Source organism: Thamnophis sirtalis, unplaced genomic scaffold, assembly GCF_051295495.1.
Source record: "Thamnophis sirtalis isolate CommonGarterSnake01/CBP01778 unplaced genomic scaffold, rThaSir2_p1.2 scaffold_15, whole genome shotgun sequence".
NCBI lineage: Eukaryota > Metazoa > Chordata > Lepidosauria > Squamata > Natricidae > Thamnophis > Thamnophis sirtalis.
Window position 1 is genome coordinate 2,067,264 of NW_028261395.1, and position 17,664 is coordinate 2,084,927.

At 39.6% G+C, this 17,664-nt stretch overlaps 1 protein-coding gene across 8 annotated transcripts in view; it reads right to left on the reverse strand.

Moving 5' to 3' along the window:
- The window catches only part of CPEB3 (cytoplasmic polyadenylation element binding protein 3), an 82,139-nt gene that overhangs the window by 18,218 nt on the left and 46,257 nt on the right, over nucleotides 1-17,664 (reverse strand). For 6 of the 8 annotated variants that reach the window (XM_087702291.1, XM_087702290.1, XM_087702292.1 and 3 more), the window contains one exon: nucleotides 9,505-9,528. The exons of the other annotated variants lie outside the window; for them this stretch is intronic. In XM_087702291.1, coding sequence (XP_087558417.1) covers nucleotides 9,505-9,528 — 24 coding nt within the window. The remainder of the gene's footprint in view (nucleotides 1-9,504; nucleotides 9,529-17,664) is intronic. 8 annotated transcript variants of the gene reach the window in all.

Consider the following 17,664-nt stretch of genomic DNA (forward strand, 5'->3'; position numbering starts at 1 on the left):
TCTTTCCTGAAACCAACAGAGTAAAATACAAGCACAAGCAAATAATGCCAAGTTCTTCTAATTCGCTTTTTCTCTTTGTGTGTCTATGTATCCATGCATATATTTATGCAAATATGATGGTCTGCAATATATTATAGGTGATAGCATCTAGAAATCTTGGCTTATATTGAAAAAGTTAAGCAAGATGACAATATTTGGAAATATTTGGAAACTAGAAACCCCAGGACTTAGACCAGGCGTGTCAAACTCAATTTCATTGAGGTTCTCATCAGGACTGTGGTTGACCTCAGGGAGGGCAGGCATGGCCAACTGGGTGGGCATGGCCAGCTTGCCATTACGCACTGGGCATGGTTGACTGGGTGGGTGTGGTCAGCTGGGTGGGCGTAGTCAGTTTGATGCCACTCCCCAAACTGCTGGCACGTTTCCTCTTTACATTGAGTAGACCGGGCTGAAGCCACGCTAGCCCGATGTTTCCCCTTCACATTGGGTGGACTGGGCTGAAGTGATGCGGGTGGATTGGGCCAAAGCAACAGGGCCGGCTCTGTATATTTTCCAGGCCGGCCCCACAGGCTGGATCTGACCACATCGTAGGCTGGATCCAGCCCGTGGGCCTTGAGTTGACACCCCTGGCTTAGACTAAACAGTGAAAGCTACATCAAATCAATTCAACATTATTGTCAAGAAAAGAACTCTTAGTATCTTTCTATAGCTACTAGCTCAGCTCAAATGAGATTTACATTTTTGGCAAGGGATTTCTTATAAGGAAGTTTTTTTCTTCCACTATTGGGCCCTGAAATCCATATTTGGCTCTGAATTGTAAAAAGCCTTTTCAAAGGATCCATGTCTCTCCTAAAAAAAAGAGAGAGATAGGATGCAGAAGATCACCCAGTTTGGTGAAATTCTCCATTGCGTAACCAGCACCCACATTTCATCCCAGGTTCAAGAAAACTCCTGGGGAGGAATGTGGGGGCTAGTTATGCAGTGAATAATTGCTCAAAACTGGGTGACTTTCTGCATCATCTCATTTGTTTAGGAGAGACACTGATTTTCTTGAAAAAGGTTTTTCAGTTAACCTTTTTGGTGACTGCTGGCTGCTATGTAAGAATGGGGCAGGAAACTCCTTCAACAAACCTCTCTTTATGTTAAATTATATTAGATTCCAAATCTGCACCACAGTATTCCAGCCCCTATTCTCATGTCACTTTTGCTTAGAAGAAATTGTCCTAAACACCTAGAAAGTTGTTGGATACAACATTGGTTAATTCAAACTCTTCACTTTTTAAAATTTATTTTCTGTAAGCCGCCCGGAGTCCTTCAGGATTGGGCGGCCTATAAATTTATTAAATCAAATCAATCAATCAAATCAATTCAACTTCCACATTCAAGTTCTATGCATATTCGCCAGTTACTTTGCAAGTTCAAGAGTCTTTCAAGATAAAAGTCTTGTTCTGAAAAAGTAGTACTGCATTCTCTTATCATTCCACTAGTTAATAGTGGCTCAAGATACTAATATTCGTTTTTAGTAACTATTATAATGTTAGTATAAGTAATATTATGAACAGAACATTTTATAAATGATAAGAAGAAACATTTCAAAACAAACCAATCTATGTAAGTCTGGGCCAGTTGGCTCTAGTGGTTAGGGTGCTGGCCTAGAAACTGGGGGATTGTGAGTTCTAGTGCTGCCTTAGTCATGAAAAACTAGCTGCGTGACTTTGGGCCAGTCACTCTCTCTTATCCACCCCCCTCATTGAATAATTGTTATGGAGAAAATAGGAAGAGGATTAGGTGTGTTTATTGCTTTGAGGTTGAGGTTTGAGGTTTATTAAATTTATATGCCGCCCTTCTCCCAAGAACTCAGGGCGGCGTACAACATTAAAAGAAACACATACTACAAAAGTTAAAAAGAAATTACATAGGATATCCCCAAACCCAATTAAAATTAACAATGACACATTTTTTAAAAAAGAATTCAAATCAAAATTAACAATAATCAATACTTTGATTTGTTTTGTTCAGGCCAGGCTGGCTTGCTGGAAAAGCCAACTTTTTAGGGCGCGTCGGAAGGAAAGGAGGTCGGGGATGATACGAAGCTCCGGGGGCAGCTCATTCCAGAGGGAAGGGGCTCCCACAGAGAAGGCTCTCCCTTTGAGTTACTTATAAAAAATAAATAAAAGGGTGAAGCATTTTTTTTAAATAGCTCATATACTAAGTTGTTTATATACACTAACATGTTTACATGACCTAATCGTGGTACTAGGATCTTTCGCCTGATGCCCGCTTACAGAAATAAATTTTGCTTCTTCCACAAAAGATCAAAGCTTGTTTTTGATACCAAAAGGAGTCCAACTGGTAGAAAAGAAAACAAGACTTCTAAATTAGATTATTTAAAGGAAACATCAGGGTGATTATTCATTGTGTTTATTTATGGGTATGTCTGCAAAAACACAAATCTGCAATAAGTATATTTTTTGGAATAGGAGCAACCCAATAAATTGCCCGAGTTAATCATTTGAGTAATGGCATAATCATTTTCAGCAGAACACAACTGAACTATTTCATGAGCCATTGCTGTAGCCATTCAGTACAAATTTTTCAAAACATTTGACTTGAACTTCCTAACTGAGTTTCTCAATATTTTCAGACGTTTGCTTAACATTTGTTTTTTTTTAAGACATGCAGTGATGTTATTATTCTACAGCTAAGTGTTCATTAGTATGTGTTCGTGTCCATATGTGCTCTCTTATGTCTGTGTAGCCAGTTTGATATATAGTGGCTTGGTACCATAGTGGTTAAAGTGTCACCCTTTGACACAGAAAGCAGGGTTTCAAATTCTGGCTTGTACCTACTATACCAGTAAGGATCCTTGGGCAAAGACCCTCTAACACAGTGTTTCTCAACCTTGGCAACTTGAAGATGTCCGGACTTCAACTCTCAGAATTCCCCAGCCAGCATTCGCTGGCTGGGGAATTCTGGGAGTTGAAGTCCAGACATCTTCAAGTTGCCAAGGTTGAGAAACACTGCTCTAACACTTCAAACTGCCTACTTCAGATATGAGAGTGACATGAACTAAAAGAGTCATTACAGCTCAGATGTTGCTCAGAGTCACAAGATTTGTGCCAAACATTGGGGAACGAGGAAAATCTGAATATAAAAGGGCTACTGGAATAAACGAAGCAATAGAAGCTGAAACTGATGAATGCTACAACAATGGTAGGCCTAATGAGAGTGGATATGTGAAATGTATGAGAGGGATAGAAGGCTATATTCAAACTAACTAAACAGCTAGTTACCCATCACTTAAAACATAGTGAAGAGGAAGCTGCTTTTACAACTGGAGACAGTCCTCCCTACTCATTACATCCCAGACTCAACAAGACCCAGGAGAAGAACTGGATCGGCAGCCAATGCCTGAAGTGGAATGTCGCTGCACCCCCACCCTTGTATGGTAACAAGTAGTCCTCGATTTACAACAGTTCTATTAGTGACCGTTTGACGTTACGGCACTGGAAAAAAATGACTTAAGACCAATTTTCACACTTAACCATTGTTGCAGCATCCCCAAGGCCATGTGCTCAAAATTCAGAAGCTTGGCAACTGGTTCGCATTTATGACAATTGCAGTGCCCTGTGGTCATGTGATCACCTTTTGTGATCTTCTGACAAAGTCAATCGGGAATCCAGGTTCACTTAACCACCTTATTACTAACTTAATAACTGCAGTGATTCACTTAAGAACTGTGGCCAGAAATATAATAAGGCGGGGCAAAACTCACTTAACAAATGTCTCACTTAGCAACATCAATGTCGGGGTGAATTGTGGTCGTAAGTCAAGGACTACCCGTACAGAGCACAGTATCTGATATGAAGCATAAAATGATTAACTGTTGTCAACCCTTAAGACCAACAGCTCAGTGGAGAAGGGCCATCGAATAGAACTTGCCAACACAGCCTTCACAACAATCCCCACCATCATGATATTCAAATCAAAGAACTGAGATATGCTACAACAACCCCTGTAATCCTGGAGATGCTTGGCTGCACAAGCAAGAAGAACTGTAGTACATACCCTCCCTGGAAAATGAGGCTAATGAAGGCTAAGATCAAGGCAACTTAGAGAGAAGTTATGGGTGGGGTGGGGTGCATGCGGTGAGGTGTGGTGTGGCGGGTGTGGTGTGGATGATTAAAGAATAAACGATTAAACGATTGTCTACTGGGAAAAATGCAAGGGCATGATTCCATCTAAAATTCTAGACTCAAGGCCCATAACACTGGCTACAAGGCTAAGGGGACATGCTAGAGAAACAGAGGCCAAGAAGATAAAGGTCCTGCTCTCCAAAGAACCATCCAAGGTGTCCTCCCAATTGCAGTGCAACAACACAGCAATAGCGGAGCTACTAACACCAGATACTGAATAGTACTGGAAGAATATAGCAGAGAAAGAGGAGGCACATTAACACCAGTGAGGTGGATTCAGGACCTGAGAGCAGACCACAGAAATCCCCCAGAATAGGAACCAGTCACTATCACAGTAGCAGCCTCTAAAAGTGGATCAAGAACATGAAGAGTTGGACAGCACCTGGCCCAAAGCTGATCCACACCTACAGGCTAAAGAGACTGACAGCAATGAATGAATACCTAAGCGGCACAGGTGAACCAGTTATTAAGAGATGGCTTCCACCCAGACTGGTCAACACAAGGAAGGACAGTATTGATCGTGAAAAATCCTCGTAAGAGCCAGTTTGAGGTAGTGGTTAAGGTATCAAGCTAGAAACTAAAAGACTGTGGTTTTAGTCCAATATTAGGTCGAAACCCGGCTGGACGACTTTGAGCCAGCCACTCTGTCTCAACCCTGGGAAGGAAGCAATTGCAAATCACTTCTGAAAAATCTTGCCAAGAAAATTGCAGGAATTGTCAAAGCAGTCACCAGAAATTATTATTATTTTTTTTAAACCTGACTCGAAGTGACCAAACCAAATTGCCTTCTTTCCTTTAGGATATAAAGCAATATTTGTAGAAAAACATTCCGAAACAGTCACGGCCTAACTTTCACTTGGTTACAGGACAGATAGGTTCCAGGTATTTTAAATTATATCTCTTTTTTTTGCCCAGTACAATAAGTTAGAATTATCCAATAATCTAGAAGGCTTGAGATAAAGAATCTACAATGGATAGCCTTAACCATCTTGTAATCATTTTAAATTCTTTTTTAATGTTAGTATACTTTTAGTAGGTTTGCCAGTCATTAGTTCTTTGCATAGAATATTTCTCAGTTTCCTGAATCAACTAATATTTAATTTCTTTTGGCAACATTGTAGACCGTTTCTACAAACATGGTCCACAATGTTTACTTTAACTTCACAATTCTTGTTGAGTCACAGTAGCCAAATACTAAAATAATTTTGGTTCATATTTACCAATTAAAATAAAAAAAAATAGGACACATAACAATAGGAGGAAAAAAAGATTTAAATATAAACAACTCTTATCTAAATTCACTTCTAAGTGACAATGCATGCCTGGCTTATTTCTACCCTGAGACTGGCAAAATATAGGCAAAAGAAAACCAGAACTCAGACAATCAAGATAGCCTTATCTGTTCCATAAGAAAAATATCTCAGTTAACTTTATTAGTCATTTTAATTCATCAAATAAAATGTTTATCTACTTTAGCCGAGGGATCAAACTACAAATATGTTTAGATTCTGCAGCAATCAGCTGCCAGCACAATCAATTCATTAATCTTCCTCTATTAGTAACTATGATTTCTGATTGAGGATATTATAATCTAAATGCAACTGTGCATCAAGAAACAATCTGCAAAGGCATTGATTCTAGGCCCTTTTCCTTTTCTTAGTTTTATCAGTCAGCAAGGAGCAAAAAGAAATAGAAGCCCATTCATGATGGTAAAACAATTGCTCTGAAGAAATTTTCCAAAATCAACATCCTGATCAGGGAAAGAGAATTCTTTTCAAGTTGAGTGCTACCAACTGATGTTGGCAGCATCTGGAAAAAAATGGGTGGAGCCAGTGTAGAAAAATAGTAAGACCCCAAAATGGATGGAATGGATAATAGATACTATTATCATCTTCACAATTATTTTAATCATCTGTATTACACTTATTTCTGCCAGCATCAACATTATGTCAGTACTTCTCATTATCAGCAAGCTATCATCATTAACATCAGAGGTGGCACAGTGGTTAGAGTGCAGTACTGCAGCCACTTCAGCTGACTGTTACCAGCAGTTCAGCGGTTCAAATCTCACCGGCTCAGGGTTGACTCAGCCTTCCATCCTTCCGAGGTGGGTGAAATGAGGACCCAGACTGTGGGGGCAATATGCTGACTCTGTAAACCGCTTAGAGAGGGCTGAAAGCCCGATGAAGCGGTATATAAGTCTAACTGCTATTGCTATTGCTATCAGCAGTATTAATACTCATTTAAAAATCATAGCAGTATATATTTCTCTGTTCGTAACACTGTCTTATTAAAAGGAAGCACAGCTAACTGGTTGCAAATTAGATTATTTGATTTTTGGAGGATACCCTTTAAACATTAAGGGAGAGATTTTTAAACACATAACGTCAAGGCATTTGAATTCAGCAGCAAATTGCAAATGGATCTTGACAAGTTCCAAGATGGTTAATCCTGACTGGTTTATTTGATGAGTCAAATCTAGTTATGGTACTTGCCTAGAATAAAAAATTATCCCAACTAAACTGAATGATATGAAGTGACCACCATTATGTTCCATTCGGAAAAAAATAAACCCAAAAATAAGCTGGTGCTTTCCAGATGCTTTGGACACAACTCCTAAAATCCATTATCCTGGCTATCCTGGAAAGTGCTAGTGGGAGATGAAACACAAAATGAAAGAGTTTTAATAGTGCCAGCTTGCCTCTCTTTCCTCTATCGCTTCGCAACGCTGGCAATGTTTACCTTGGCCAGATGAGAGTGGCACGGCTTATACTACTGTTCTAGAATCTATAGGAGGAGACTGGTAATAAGAGCAACGGAACGAAGACATGCCAGGCTCACAAAGTCGGGAAAGCTTTGGCTTTAGCACCAAGTTCACAAAGATGAGAAAAAGAACAGCTTCAGATCTTGCCCTTGAACTCTGACAAAGGGGCAGCATGTCATCAAGCAAGGAAACCAAACAGCATGGCAATCTCTCAATACTGCAATGTGCTCTACATGGGGCTGCCCTTGAAGAGCATCCGGCGACTTCAGCTAGTGCAGAACGCAGCCGCGCGAGTGATTGCGGGTGCACCTCGATTCACCCGCATAACACCTATCCTCCGCGAGCTGCGCTGGCTGCCTGTCGATCTCCGGATGCGCTTCAAGGTGCTATTAATCACCCATAAAGCCCTACATGGCAGTGGATCTGGATATTTGAGAGACCGCCTTCTGCCAATTACATCCCTGCGACCAATACGATCCCATAGACTAGGCCTCCTCCGTATCCCATCGGCCAGCCAGTGTCGGCTGGCAACCACAAGGAGGGGGGCCTTCTCAGCAGTAGCCCCGGCCCTTTGGAACGAGCTCCCTGTGGAGATTCGTACCCTCTCCACCGTCCAAGCCTTCCGCATAGCCCTGAAGAACTGGCTCGCCCGTCAGGCCTGGGGATAAGGATAGTTACCCCTCCCGAATGATGAATGTATGTTGCCTACCATTTTATGATATGTCTCTATCTTGATGTTTGTATTCCCCCCCTTCCCAGTTTTATGTGAGCCGCCCTGAGTCCCCTCAGGGAAAAGGGCGGCCTACAAATTCTAATAAAACTACAAAACTACAAAACTCATGCTATAGTGGAACTAATATACCATAAACATTATACTGACAGATTGCCAACTGAATGCAAAGGATTGCTAAGTGGGAGATGGGCGAGGGGAAAATTAAGGGAAGACCCACCCACCCCATTTCCTTTCACCTGATTAAAAAAAAAGGTAAACTTTAATGGTGCTGTAGCCTGCAGTCATAAAAAACAATGGAGCAGAAAGGTAAAACTGGTAATAATGTGAGATATGGAATTAAGAGTTTGATCAACACTATTTATTATCCAATTTTAAAATTATAAACTTTTTCCTGCATAGTTGCAGAATGCATACATTGGGCCGTGCATAATATGAAGAAACTATATTTTAAAGAATAGTTCTGAAATTACACTTCTACTAGAAATTTTTGCTTTGTAATTTAAAATTTTAATTCAACCTCGGTTCCAGGTTTGTTAAAAAGAAAACGTAAGCTGGATTTAAGTGTCTCAAAATATCTTTAGATCCAAATATTATAAGCCCTAGATCTGAGTTTTAATTTAAAATAAAACAAGATTTTTAAAATATCCCTCATTCACATGTATTTGTGTTGAGATAATATATTTTAATACATTTTAATATACCGTATTTTTCAGAGTATAAAACACACCTTTTTCCCTCAAAAAAGAGGGTGATAATCTGGGTGCGACTTATACACTAAATACAGCATTTTTGGCCTCCCAAAACCCTGCCCCCTTTGCAAAAATGGTTGTGCATAGCCTTTAGGAGACTTCCAGAGTGCTCCTGGGGGCTGGGGAGGGCAAAAAGGAGTTAAAAAGGGGCAGTTTTCTGCTCATTCCCCCCCCCCCCGAAGCCCCAAGGAGCACTCTATAAGCCTCCTAAAGACTATGCATGCCCTTTTTTGACAAAAAATGGGCCGTTTTGGGGAGGTCTGCAGAGTGCAAAACCTTTTTTTCCCAATTTCAATTTCCCTCTTCAAAATCTCGGTGCGTCTTATACTCCGAAAAAATACAGTAAATTGGAATTGTAGTGACAAAAAAGATATTTTCCCCACTCCAGTCATGACAGGGATCAGGAGTTTTGCTAGCGGCATTTGCCTTTTGAGCAAAATCTATGATTTCATATTAATATGGGTTGTTATTTTTATCATCTACATTGAATAGATTTTTTAAAAAATTGATAAATGAAAATAGGCAATATGCTCCATCCTCTGAAACCACGTTGATCTATTTCATATCTCTTAGTGAGGTTGAAGACTGCTAATAAAATAATCTGCTGTTTGACTTTAAGCTTGCCCAAGCATATGTCAGGATATTTCTTGTAAGCATTTATTTCAGATTCCTGGGATAGTCTATTTAAACACATTTTTATTTTATTTTATTTAAACACAGGGAGCATAAAGCTTATCCATATTTTATCAGGTTTTACAAATAAAGAACAACTGCATGCTTACTACTGGAATATATTAATATTGCATTTTCTTTTCTTTAAGCAGATAAAGCCTTTCTACACCTACCAGTTTTAGCTTTTAATAGCAGTGGAGTTCTCTTTCAATACTCTCATTTCATTATGTTCATGTGATTGCAAAGCTACTGAGCAGGATAAAGACCGGTATCATTGTTATGGGATGAGAAAAGCAATTCTTGTTCTTTGACAAAAATATACAGCTATTTATTCTGTAATTTGTTGTTCTCATGACCATATCTGATGAAGCATTCAAAAGAAAAATTTACCTCGTCTCCGCCCATAGCTCCTGGCTGCATGTAAATAAAAAAAATACAATAGGTATTGGCATAATAGGAATTATTATATTGATAATTTTCTGCAAATCTAAACTTTGAACAAAATAATTCCTCACCTAGATGAGAGTAACTATTCTTTATAAAAAAAACAAAATCTCAAGCAATTATTTAATTGAAATCATTTAAAAAAACCATTTTGTTTAATAAATCAATTTATATAGCATTCTTTAGATCAAGTCATATTAATCTAAATGGCTAAATGTAAAACTGAAAATGCAGTAGGTGAAATATATAGCATTCACTATCAAAACTAATATTCTTACAATCTTAGTTATACAACTTCAGTCTGAAATTCCAATTTTATCAAACACTCAAAGCAATTTTGTGTACTGGCAAATGGAATATAATCTGAGAATATAAAAATTGAACCATTATATTAAAGAAAATACAGGTTACTCAAATATAACTGTAACTATTAAACAGAGGTGGGTTGCTGCCAATTTGGCCTGGATCAGATGAACTGGCAGTAGCAGTTGGCGGGAGGCTCTGTCCACCTGCCTGTAGGCTTCTGCGCATGCGCAGAAGCATTGCTCGCAAGTGCGCGTGGCGTTACACCCGAACTGGTAGTAAAAAAAATTAGCAACCCACCTCTGCTATTAAAGCACATCTATACTTCAGTTCTTATCTCACTATAACAGTAAATGGTAATATTTCCCTTTTCTGAAATGAAGAATAATTCTTTGCCTTTTTTGTATGTTCTGCTACTTCTTCCATTGAATGAGCTAGTAGAGGCTGGGTAAGAAATATGCATTCAGTTTCTGAATCAAAAAAGATTTTAGGTACAGGTCATTGTGAAACTCAACCAAATAAATCATTCTTTCTAGAAAGCTAAACATAGTGGACATTTAAACCTTTATAGCAATTGGTAATATTTTGATCTTCCTCTATTTGCCGGCAAAATCATTTCAGTTTTTTTCTATAAACTGTTCATTGTGGCATTACTATTTAGAGCTTTCTAATGGTTTCAAACTGCTAATTTCATGTAGATTAGTACTGTAAAATGCATTTCAAATTCAAAACAAACATATAAATATCACTGAATTCTAGAAAAAAGTATATAATGCTAAATGAATCTATTGTTCCATGTATAGTTTATAAAATAAAAAATAATGCTAGACTGAAAAATAACGTAGGCAGCTTTGAAATTATATTAACTCTTGAGAAGGAAGAGTCATAAAGCAAATCTTCCACTTTCAAAGAAATAGAAAAATAAATTACATATGTATTTCTGTCAGTGTTAATTTAAATACTGCAACAAAACAGCGCCAGGAAAAATGGAGCCAAATTCACAGAAATTAATGCAGAAGGATTAGATACAAAGACATAAATAACACTTTTAAAAGCTGCTGTAGAACAGGCAACTAAATACCAACACCAAATACTGAAACACAAATAAGGAAAATGCTAATTAAAAACTAACCATTCATTTACCGTATCTCTATACTAGGGAAATACTCCACTCCTTTCCTTCTACTATGTATTAGGATGGGTGAAAATATTTGATATTTAAGTTGCATTATGGCAAAATACATAATTGATTTTAGTCTATGCCTAATATAGGTAGTCCTCAACTTACGACCACAATTGAATCCAAAATTTATTTTACTGAGTGAGAAATTTGTTAAGAGAGTTTTGCCCCGTTTTACGACTTTTCTTGCCATATTAAGTGAATCACAGCAGTTGTTAAATTAGTATCAGGGTTGTTAAGTGAATCTGGTTTCTGCATTGACTTTGCTTGTTGGAAGGTTGCAAAAGTGGATCACATGACCCTGGGACACTGCAACAGTCATAAATATGAATCAGTTGTAAGCATTTGAATGTAAATCACCATAGCCATGGGATTGCTGCAATGTTTATAAGGGTGAGAAATGGTCATAAGTTACTTTTTTCAGTGCTGTTGTAACTTGAAAGGTCACCAAGTGAACTATTGTAACTCGAGAACTACCCGTATTTCAGCTTTATTTAAGTAACTAATCAATCCAGAATTAATAAGTGTAATTAGCATACAAAAGGAGAAAACCTAATAAAGCAAATTCAATGTAGCATCTGTGAATTCTTTGTGTGGAGATGACATGAAAGACTCTACATGGATTTTCAAGAACTGCATTGAAGAGGTTCATGCCCATGTAAAATTCAGCATGTGAGGAAACACGTTAAACGGTACAAAACGACTTTTCACATGTTGAGACTCCTCCCCAAGATGGCTGCTGAACAGGAAGGAGATTTTTCTCCCTTGCTGAGGATCCGCCGATTTTGCTGCCTAAGCGGACTCTCTGGCACTGCTGCTCCCTGGACTTGAATGGGAGAAATTAGGAAGCCAAGATGGCTTTGGGATGGCCATGAACCCATTTGGGAAGGGGGGTCTTGAAGATTCCAGTTCCCTCTGGGAGCGATTGGAAAGTTGTGGGCATCCCTCTTCCTGTCGCATTTCGGGTTTGTTTACGCAATGGGTTTACTTTGCTTTATATCTTTAAAAGTAGAGCTGCCAGCTGAACGCTGATTTACTTCAACCCCCCTGGTGCTGGACTTTTAACTCTTCTCTTGTTTCTTTTTCCCTTTGATTTATGCTGTTCTAAATAAATTTTGCTTTCTGTATGGAAACATGGTGTACTTATTGGTGGTGAAGTGCTTTCATTTGATTTACATTAATTTTGGACTCTCACCAAAGGGCTTTTATAGCTTTTTACTTCGCAAAGTACTTGGAATTTATTTCTATTTAATTTTTCTTTTAATTTTGGGTTGAAATATCCAACATTCTGCTTCAGCTTCTTTGTTCTCTGGTTAAGCTTCACAAAGCAATAATGTTTGCGATTACAGACAAACAATGGCTGAAATCTGAGAAAAGACCTTCTGGCAACATACAGTTTTTAGTTGAAAGCTTTTATGACAGCTTTATGAGATGGTAATAATGTTCATGGAAAATATTTGGAGAACTAACTGAGTCCATACATCTCTCTGAACTTCAAGTCTGCATTTGTTTACAAGAGCAGAATCATGACATGGAGAACTGATAAATTCTTTTTCTAAGAAGGACCGCGGAAGTCTGGGGCAGTCTGGATTTATTACTCTTAATTGCAAACCTTTTTTTATTTGGACTGTTGGGAAGATAGACTAATTGCGGAGACTGAATATATTATATTTAACTAGACAACAAGTGATAAGAAATGGTATCAAGAAACAAACGTAGATATTTAATCCAGTCTGAATTACTTTAATTTTGGGAATGATTTTCAATAGATAAGACGCCATGGTAATCAGTCTTGTTTTAATGTCTATACCCATGATGGCAAACCTGTGGCACACGTGCTGGAAGTAGCATGCGAGTCTTCGACCATTGCTCTTCCAGGTTCCAGCACACTGGCCAGCTGGTCTTCACATGTGCAGGAGCACCGGAAACCAGAAGAGCAGCTGAAGACCAGCTGGCCGGCGTGCTAGAACCATGAATATAGCAATAGCAATAGCAGTAGACTTATATACCGCTTCATAGGGCTTTCAGGCCTCTCTAAGCGGTTTACAGAGAGTCAGCATATTGCCCCCAACAATCTGGGTCCTCATTTTACCCACCTCGGAAGGATGGAAGGCTGAGTCAACCCTGAGCCGGTGAGATTTGAACTGCTGAACTGCTGATCTAGCAGTAGCCTGAAGAGCAATGGCTGATGGCTCATGTGCCCAAAGACACGGAGAGGGGAACCCGGCTGTCACTTCCTAGGGGAGCAGAGCTGTCGGACAGGAGGGGCGGGGTGGGGCTTCCCTCTCTCCCCCCCAGCAGGCTTCTTGCGCGGCTCCAGCCCACCAGTTTGCAGCACTGATGTGCATCTGCGGTCCAGAGTGACTGGCCAACTCAGGCGTGCCAGAAGAGCAGTAGCAGCAGAGGCAGCCGCAGGGCGAAGGGTAGGAGTGATCAGTTGGCCGCCATAGCCTGCCCCCTTCCAATAATGCTGGGCTGTCAGTGACGTCTCCATGCATGAGGAGCTGCGCTCTCCTCCGCCATCCTGGGGCAGCTCTCCTCCTCAATGGTAGCTCCTCCTCCTTCTCCAGCATCTCAGCTGGAAGTGGCAGCGCGAGAACTGCCTACGCCCCCTCAGCCAGCTGGTCTTCGCACACGCATGTGCGCCAGAAACAGGAAGACCAGGTGGCTGACACGCATGCGTGCGCCAGAAAGCAGAGGATCATCTTCCCAGTGTGCGCATGCAGATGGCTGCTCTTCCAGTTTCCGGCATGTAGGCGCATGTGAGTGCGCACGCGCTCCCGTTTCAGCACTTGGTGCCGAAAAGGTTCGCCAACACTGGCCTATACCTACCTGCTAATATTTAAAGGTGTTATGGCTACATTACAAAACTACCATCAAATCAAAGGAAAAAATATAGCTATTTTAAAGGGTTCATGGTAAATGCTATACTCATACCCATGAGCTCTGAAGTACTTCGTAGAATTAAATGCAACGTGTTGCACACGTAATAATGTTCTTAATAGTGTTTAACTTCTCAAAATATGTTCTCTGTATTTAAACATATTTGTTTAATTATCACTGCTTCAAAACAGCTAAGTTGTTTTCTTTTCTGTAAGTAAATAATTTTTCATCCATATCTATTTGTATATCTAAAATACCTATAATTTTTCTTAAGCTATTACCCACATGATAAATGCAAACATGATCGTTTGACCCAATTATCTCCTCCTTTTTCTGAATATCAATGTTGTAAACTGACCACTCCTCAAATAAGAAAATTAATCAACCATAGGACAGGTCTTCTCTGTCTATCTAATTCAGAGCAGTAAAGCACTGTCCAATGCTAAAGAGATAGCTGTTAGTGGTTGTTTTTTTTAAATACTGGGAGAGATGATACCAAGAAATGGTATCTTGCTGGATCCTAATTATTTCCCAGAGGTTTGGACGACATTATATTTTAAAAGACTATCAGTTACTAGAGTTAGTTTACAGGAATATAATCTAGAATAAAGTGCAAAAGCAAATAGCATAATTATGAGATTATATTGATTGGACATTGCTTCCTAAGTGGCTAGCAGAATCATATAAAGAACACATAAATGCATTTAATGCACTGTCGGAAGAGAAAATATAATTGCATCTTTCATTAATAATCAAATAAGAGCAACGTATATCCTATACTAATCCAATTTAACTCAACAGTTGATTATGATCAACATTTCCACTGTGCTAACTAACATGAATACATCCATATTCACTAGCTGTGTATTAATGTCAAGGCGCATAATAATGGGATTTCCAATAATTCATTAAGTTCACATTTGCAATGCAATACAGTTCCCATGCATTATTAATTATAACATGAATGTTTATGGAATAAAAAATAAAACTGCCAACAATCAGAAATTTGTAGAGATTCATAAACTCTTGGGAGACAGATCTGACAGGTAATCGTATCAACAACAACAACATAATCTATTTAGGTTGTTTGTGCATAACTCCATCTGACTTTAATCATATTGCTACTCTTCTTCAGAACGAATTAGACTGTTTATGCAAATAGATAAGAAAATCGATGCTGAGTTTTAAAAAAATAAAATCACATTATCCTTGAATTTTTTTAAAACGTATTCAACAAAATAATTGTAATTGCTCCCCACACTTAGTACACAATTTTATTACTAGTAATAAAATAAGCAGATATTGCCTGCCAAAGAAAGAAAATCAATCAAACATTCAACTCTGAATGCCTGGGTAACAGCAGCCATGTTGATGAACAGCCATAGGCAAGACACTGAATGCAGGGGTGGGTTCCGGCAGGCACTACTGCCAGTTCGCTCATGGGTGCGCTGCGCGCACATGTGCAGTACAATAAAAATTGTTCTGCGCATATGCAGAAGAAAAAACCAAGATGGCGATGCTTATGGTGCTGCCCGACGAACCGCTTTGGGGGCATGGCAGGCCTGGGTCGCTGCCGGTTCCAGCAACCCAGGCCGCCAAACCGCTACCAGTTCAGCCAAACTGATAGGAACCCACCACTGACTGAATGGGACTTTACCATTGACAGATAGTGCAGGTGGGTGCAGTGGGAAATCCTATAAGGGGCTGGAGAGGGTTGGATAGCAGCACAAGAATAGGCAGTAAGTACCAGATCCATAGAAGGAGGAGTATATACCTCAATGGACAGGATCCAAGGTGCAGACTATCCGGAGAGACCTCAGGGACTGTCCAACAACCCTATCAATAAGTGGTAGGGTATTTTCACTGAATGGCACAACCAGTTGGCATCTGCACTGTGTATGGATTAATTTAGAACAGGGATTCCACAGAAGCTCATGGAGAACAGTAGGGCTATGATCCTGATTTCTAAATCCCAATTTCCAGATCCAGATGGACAGGGAGGTACTGGCCAATCAACCAGACATCGGAGTAAGAGACAGGAATCAGAAAGTAGCCGTGATGGATGGTGATAGAGGTAATAGTGCCAAAGTGAGAGCAACATGAGGAATTAGAGAGGATATGGAAAGTAAAAATTAGTAGTCTCAGTAATGGTCGGATCACTTGGGTCTGTAACTCCTAAGAGGCTCAAAAAATCTGAAAGGTCTTTACCATACATAGTTTGCTCCAATATACTGTACAGATTTTTACAATCACAATACAGATACTCCTCGACTTGCAACTACAATTGAGCCCAACATTACTGCTGCTAAGTGAAACATTTTTTAAATTAGTTTTGCCTCATTTTATGACCTTTCTTGCTGCAGTTGTTAAGCACTGTAGTTGCTAAATTAGTAATATAGTTGTTAAGTGAATCTGGCTTCCCCATTGACTTTGCTTGTCTGAAGGTTGCAAAAGAGGATCACATAACCCCGGAACCCTGCAACAGTGCTAAATATCAGTCATTTGCCAAGTGTTTGAATTTTGATCATGTGACCATGGGGATGTCACAATAATCCTAAATAAGCCTAAATGTTAAAAGCAGTCATAAATCACGTTTTTCAGTGCCATTGTAACAGTCACTAAACAAAGTGTTGTAAATCAAGAACTACCATATTTTTTGGAGTATAAGACACACCTTTTTTCTTCAAAAAAGAGGCTGAAAATCTGGGTGCGTCTTATACATCGAATACAGCGTTTTTTTGCCTCCTGACGCCCCGCCCCTTCACCAAAGTGGCCATGCATAGCCTCATGGAGGCTTTCAGAGAGCTCCTGGGGCCTGGAGGGGGCAGAAATGAGCAAAAGATGGGCTGTTTCCCCCCCCCCAGCCCCCAGCAGCACTCTATAAGCCTCCATAAGGCTATGCATGCAATTGTTTTGACAAAAAGGGCCCATTTTCGCCAAAAAAGGGCCGTTTTTTGCTCGTTTTTGGCCCTCCCCCCAGGAACACTCTGCATGCCCAAGGCTATTCATGCCTTTTTTTAAAAAAAAATGGGCCCGTTTTTGCAAATGGTCCCTACCTACCTACTGTATTTCTCTCTCTCTCCCTCCCTCTCTCTACCTCTCCCGCTCTTTAACTGATTGATGAGAATTACATTGATCACGTGCTGTGCCAGCAGAAACAAAGTTTTAGGTCTGCCGGTTGTCAGGATTTCCTTCTCCAGCACATGGATAAATACACCTGAAACATATACCTACCTACCTACCTTCTCTCCCTCCCTACCTACTGTATTTCTCTCTCTCTCCCTCCCTCTCTCTCACACACACACACTCTCCCTACCTACTGTATTTCTCTCTCTATTTCTCTCTCTCTATCCCTTTATCTACCTACCTAACTACTCTCTCCCTCCCTCCCTACTGTATTTTTCTATCTCTTTTTTTTCTCTCCCTCTATCCCTTTATCTACCTAACTACTCTCTCTCTCCCTACATACCTACTGTATTTCTCTCTCTTCCTCTCTCTCTCTCTCCCTCTCTCTCCCTACCTACTTTTTTTAAAATTTGCCTCTTCAAAACCTTCGTGCGTCTTATACTCCGGTGCATCTTATACTCCTAAAAATACAGTACCTGTATTGCAATCAACTTTCTTCAAAGAGGAATCCCTTTAGTTTGGAATAATATGATAGACTTTTGAATGATGTCCAGAGCCTTTTATATTATCTATTTCAACTCCCTTTTTTGTAATCAAAATGGACACATAAATGC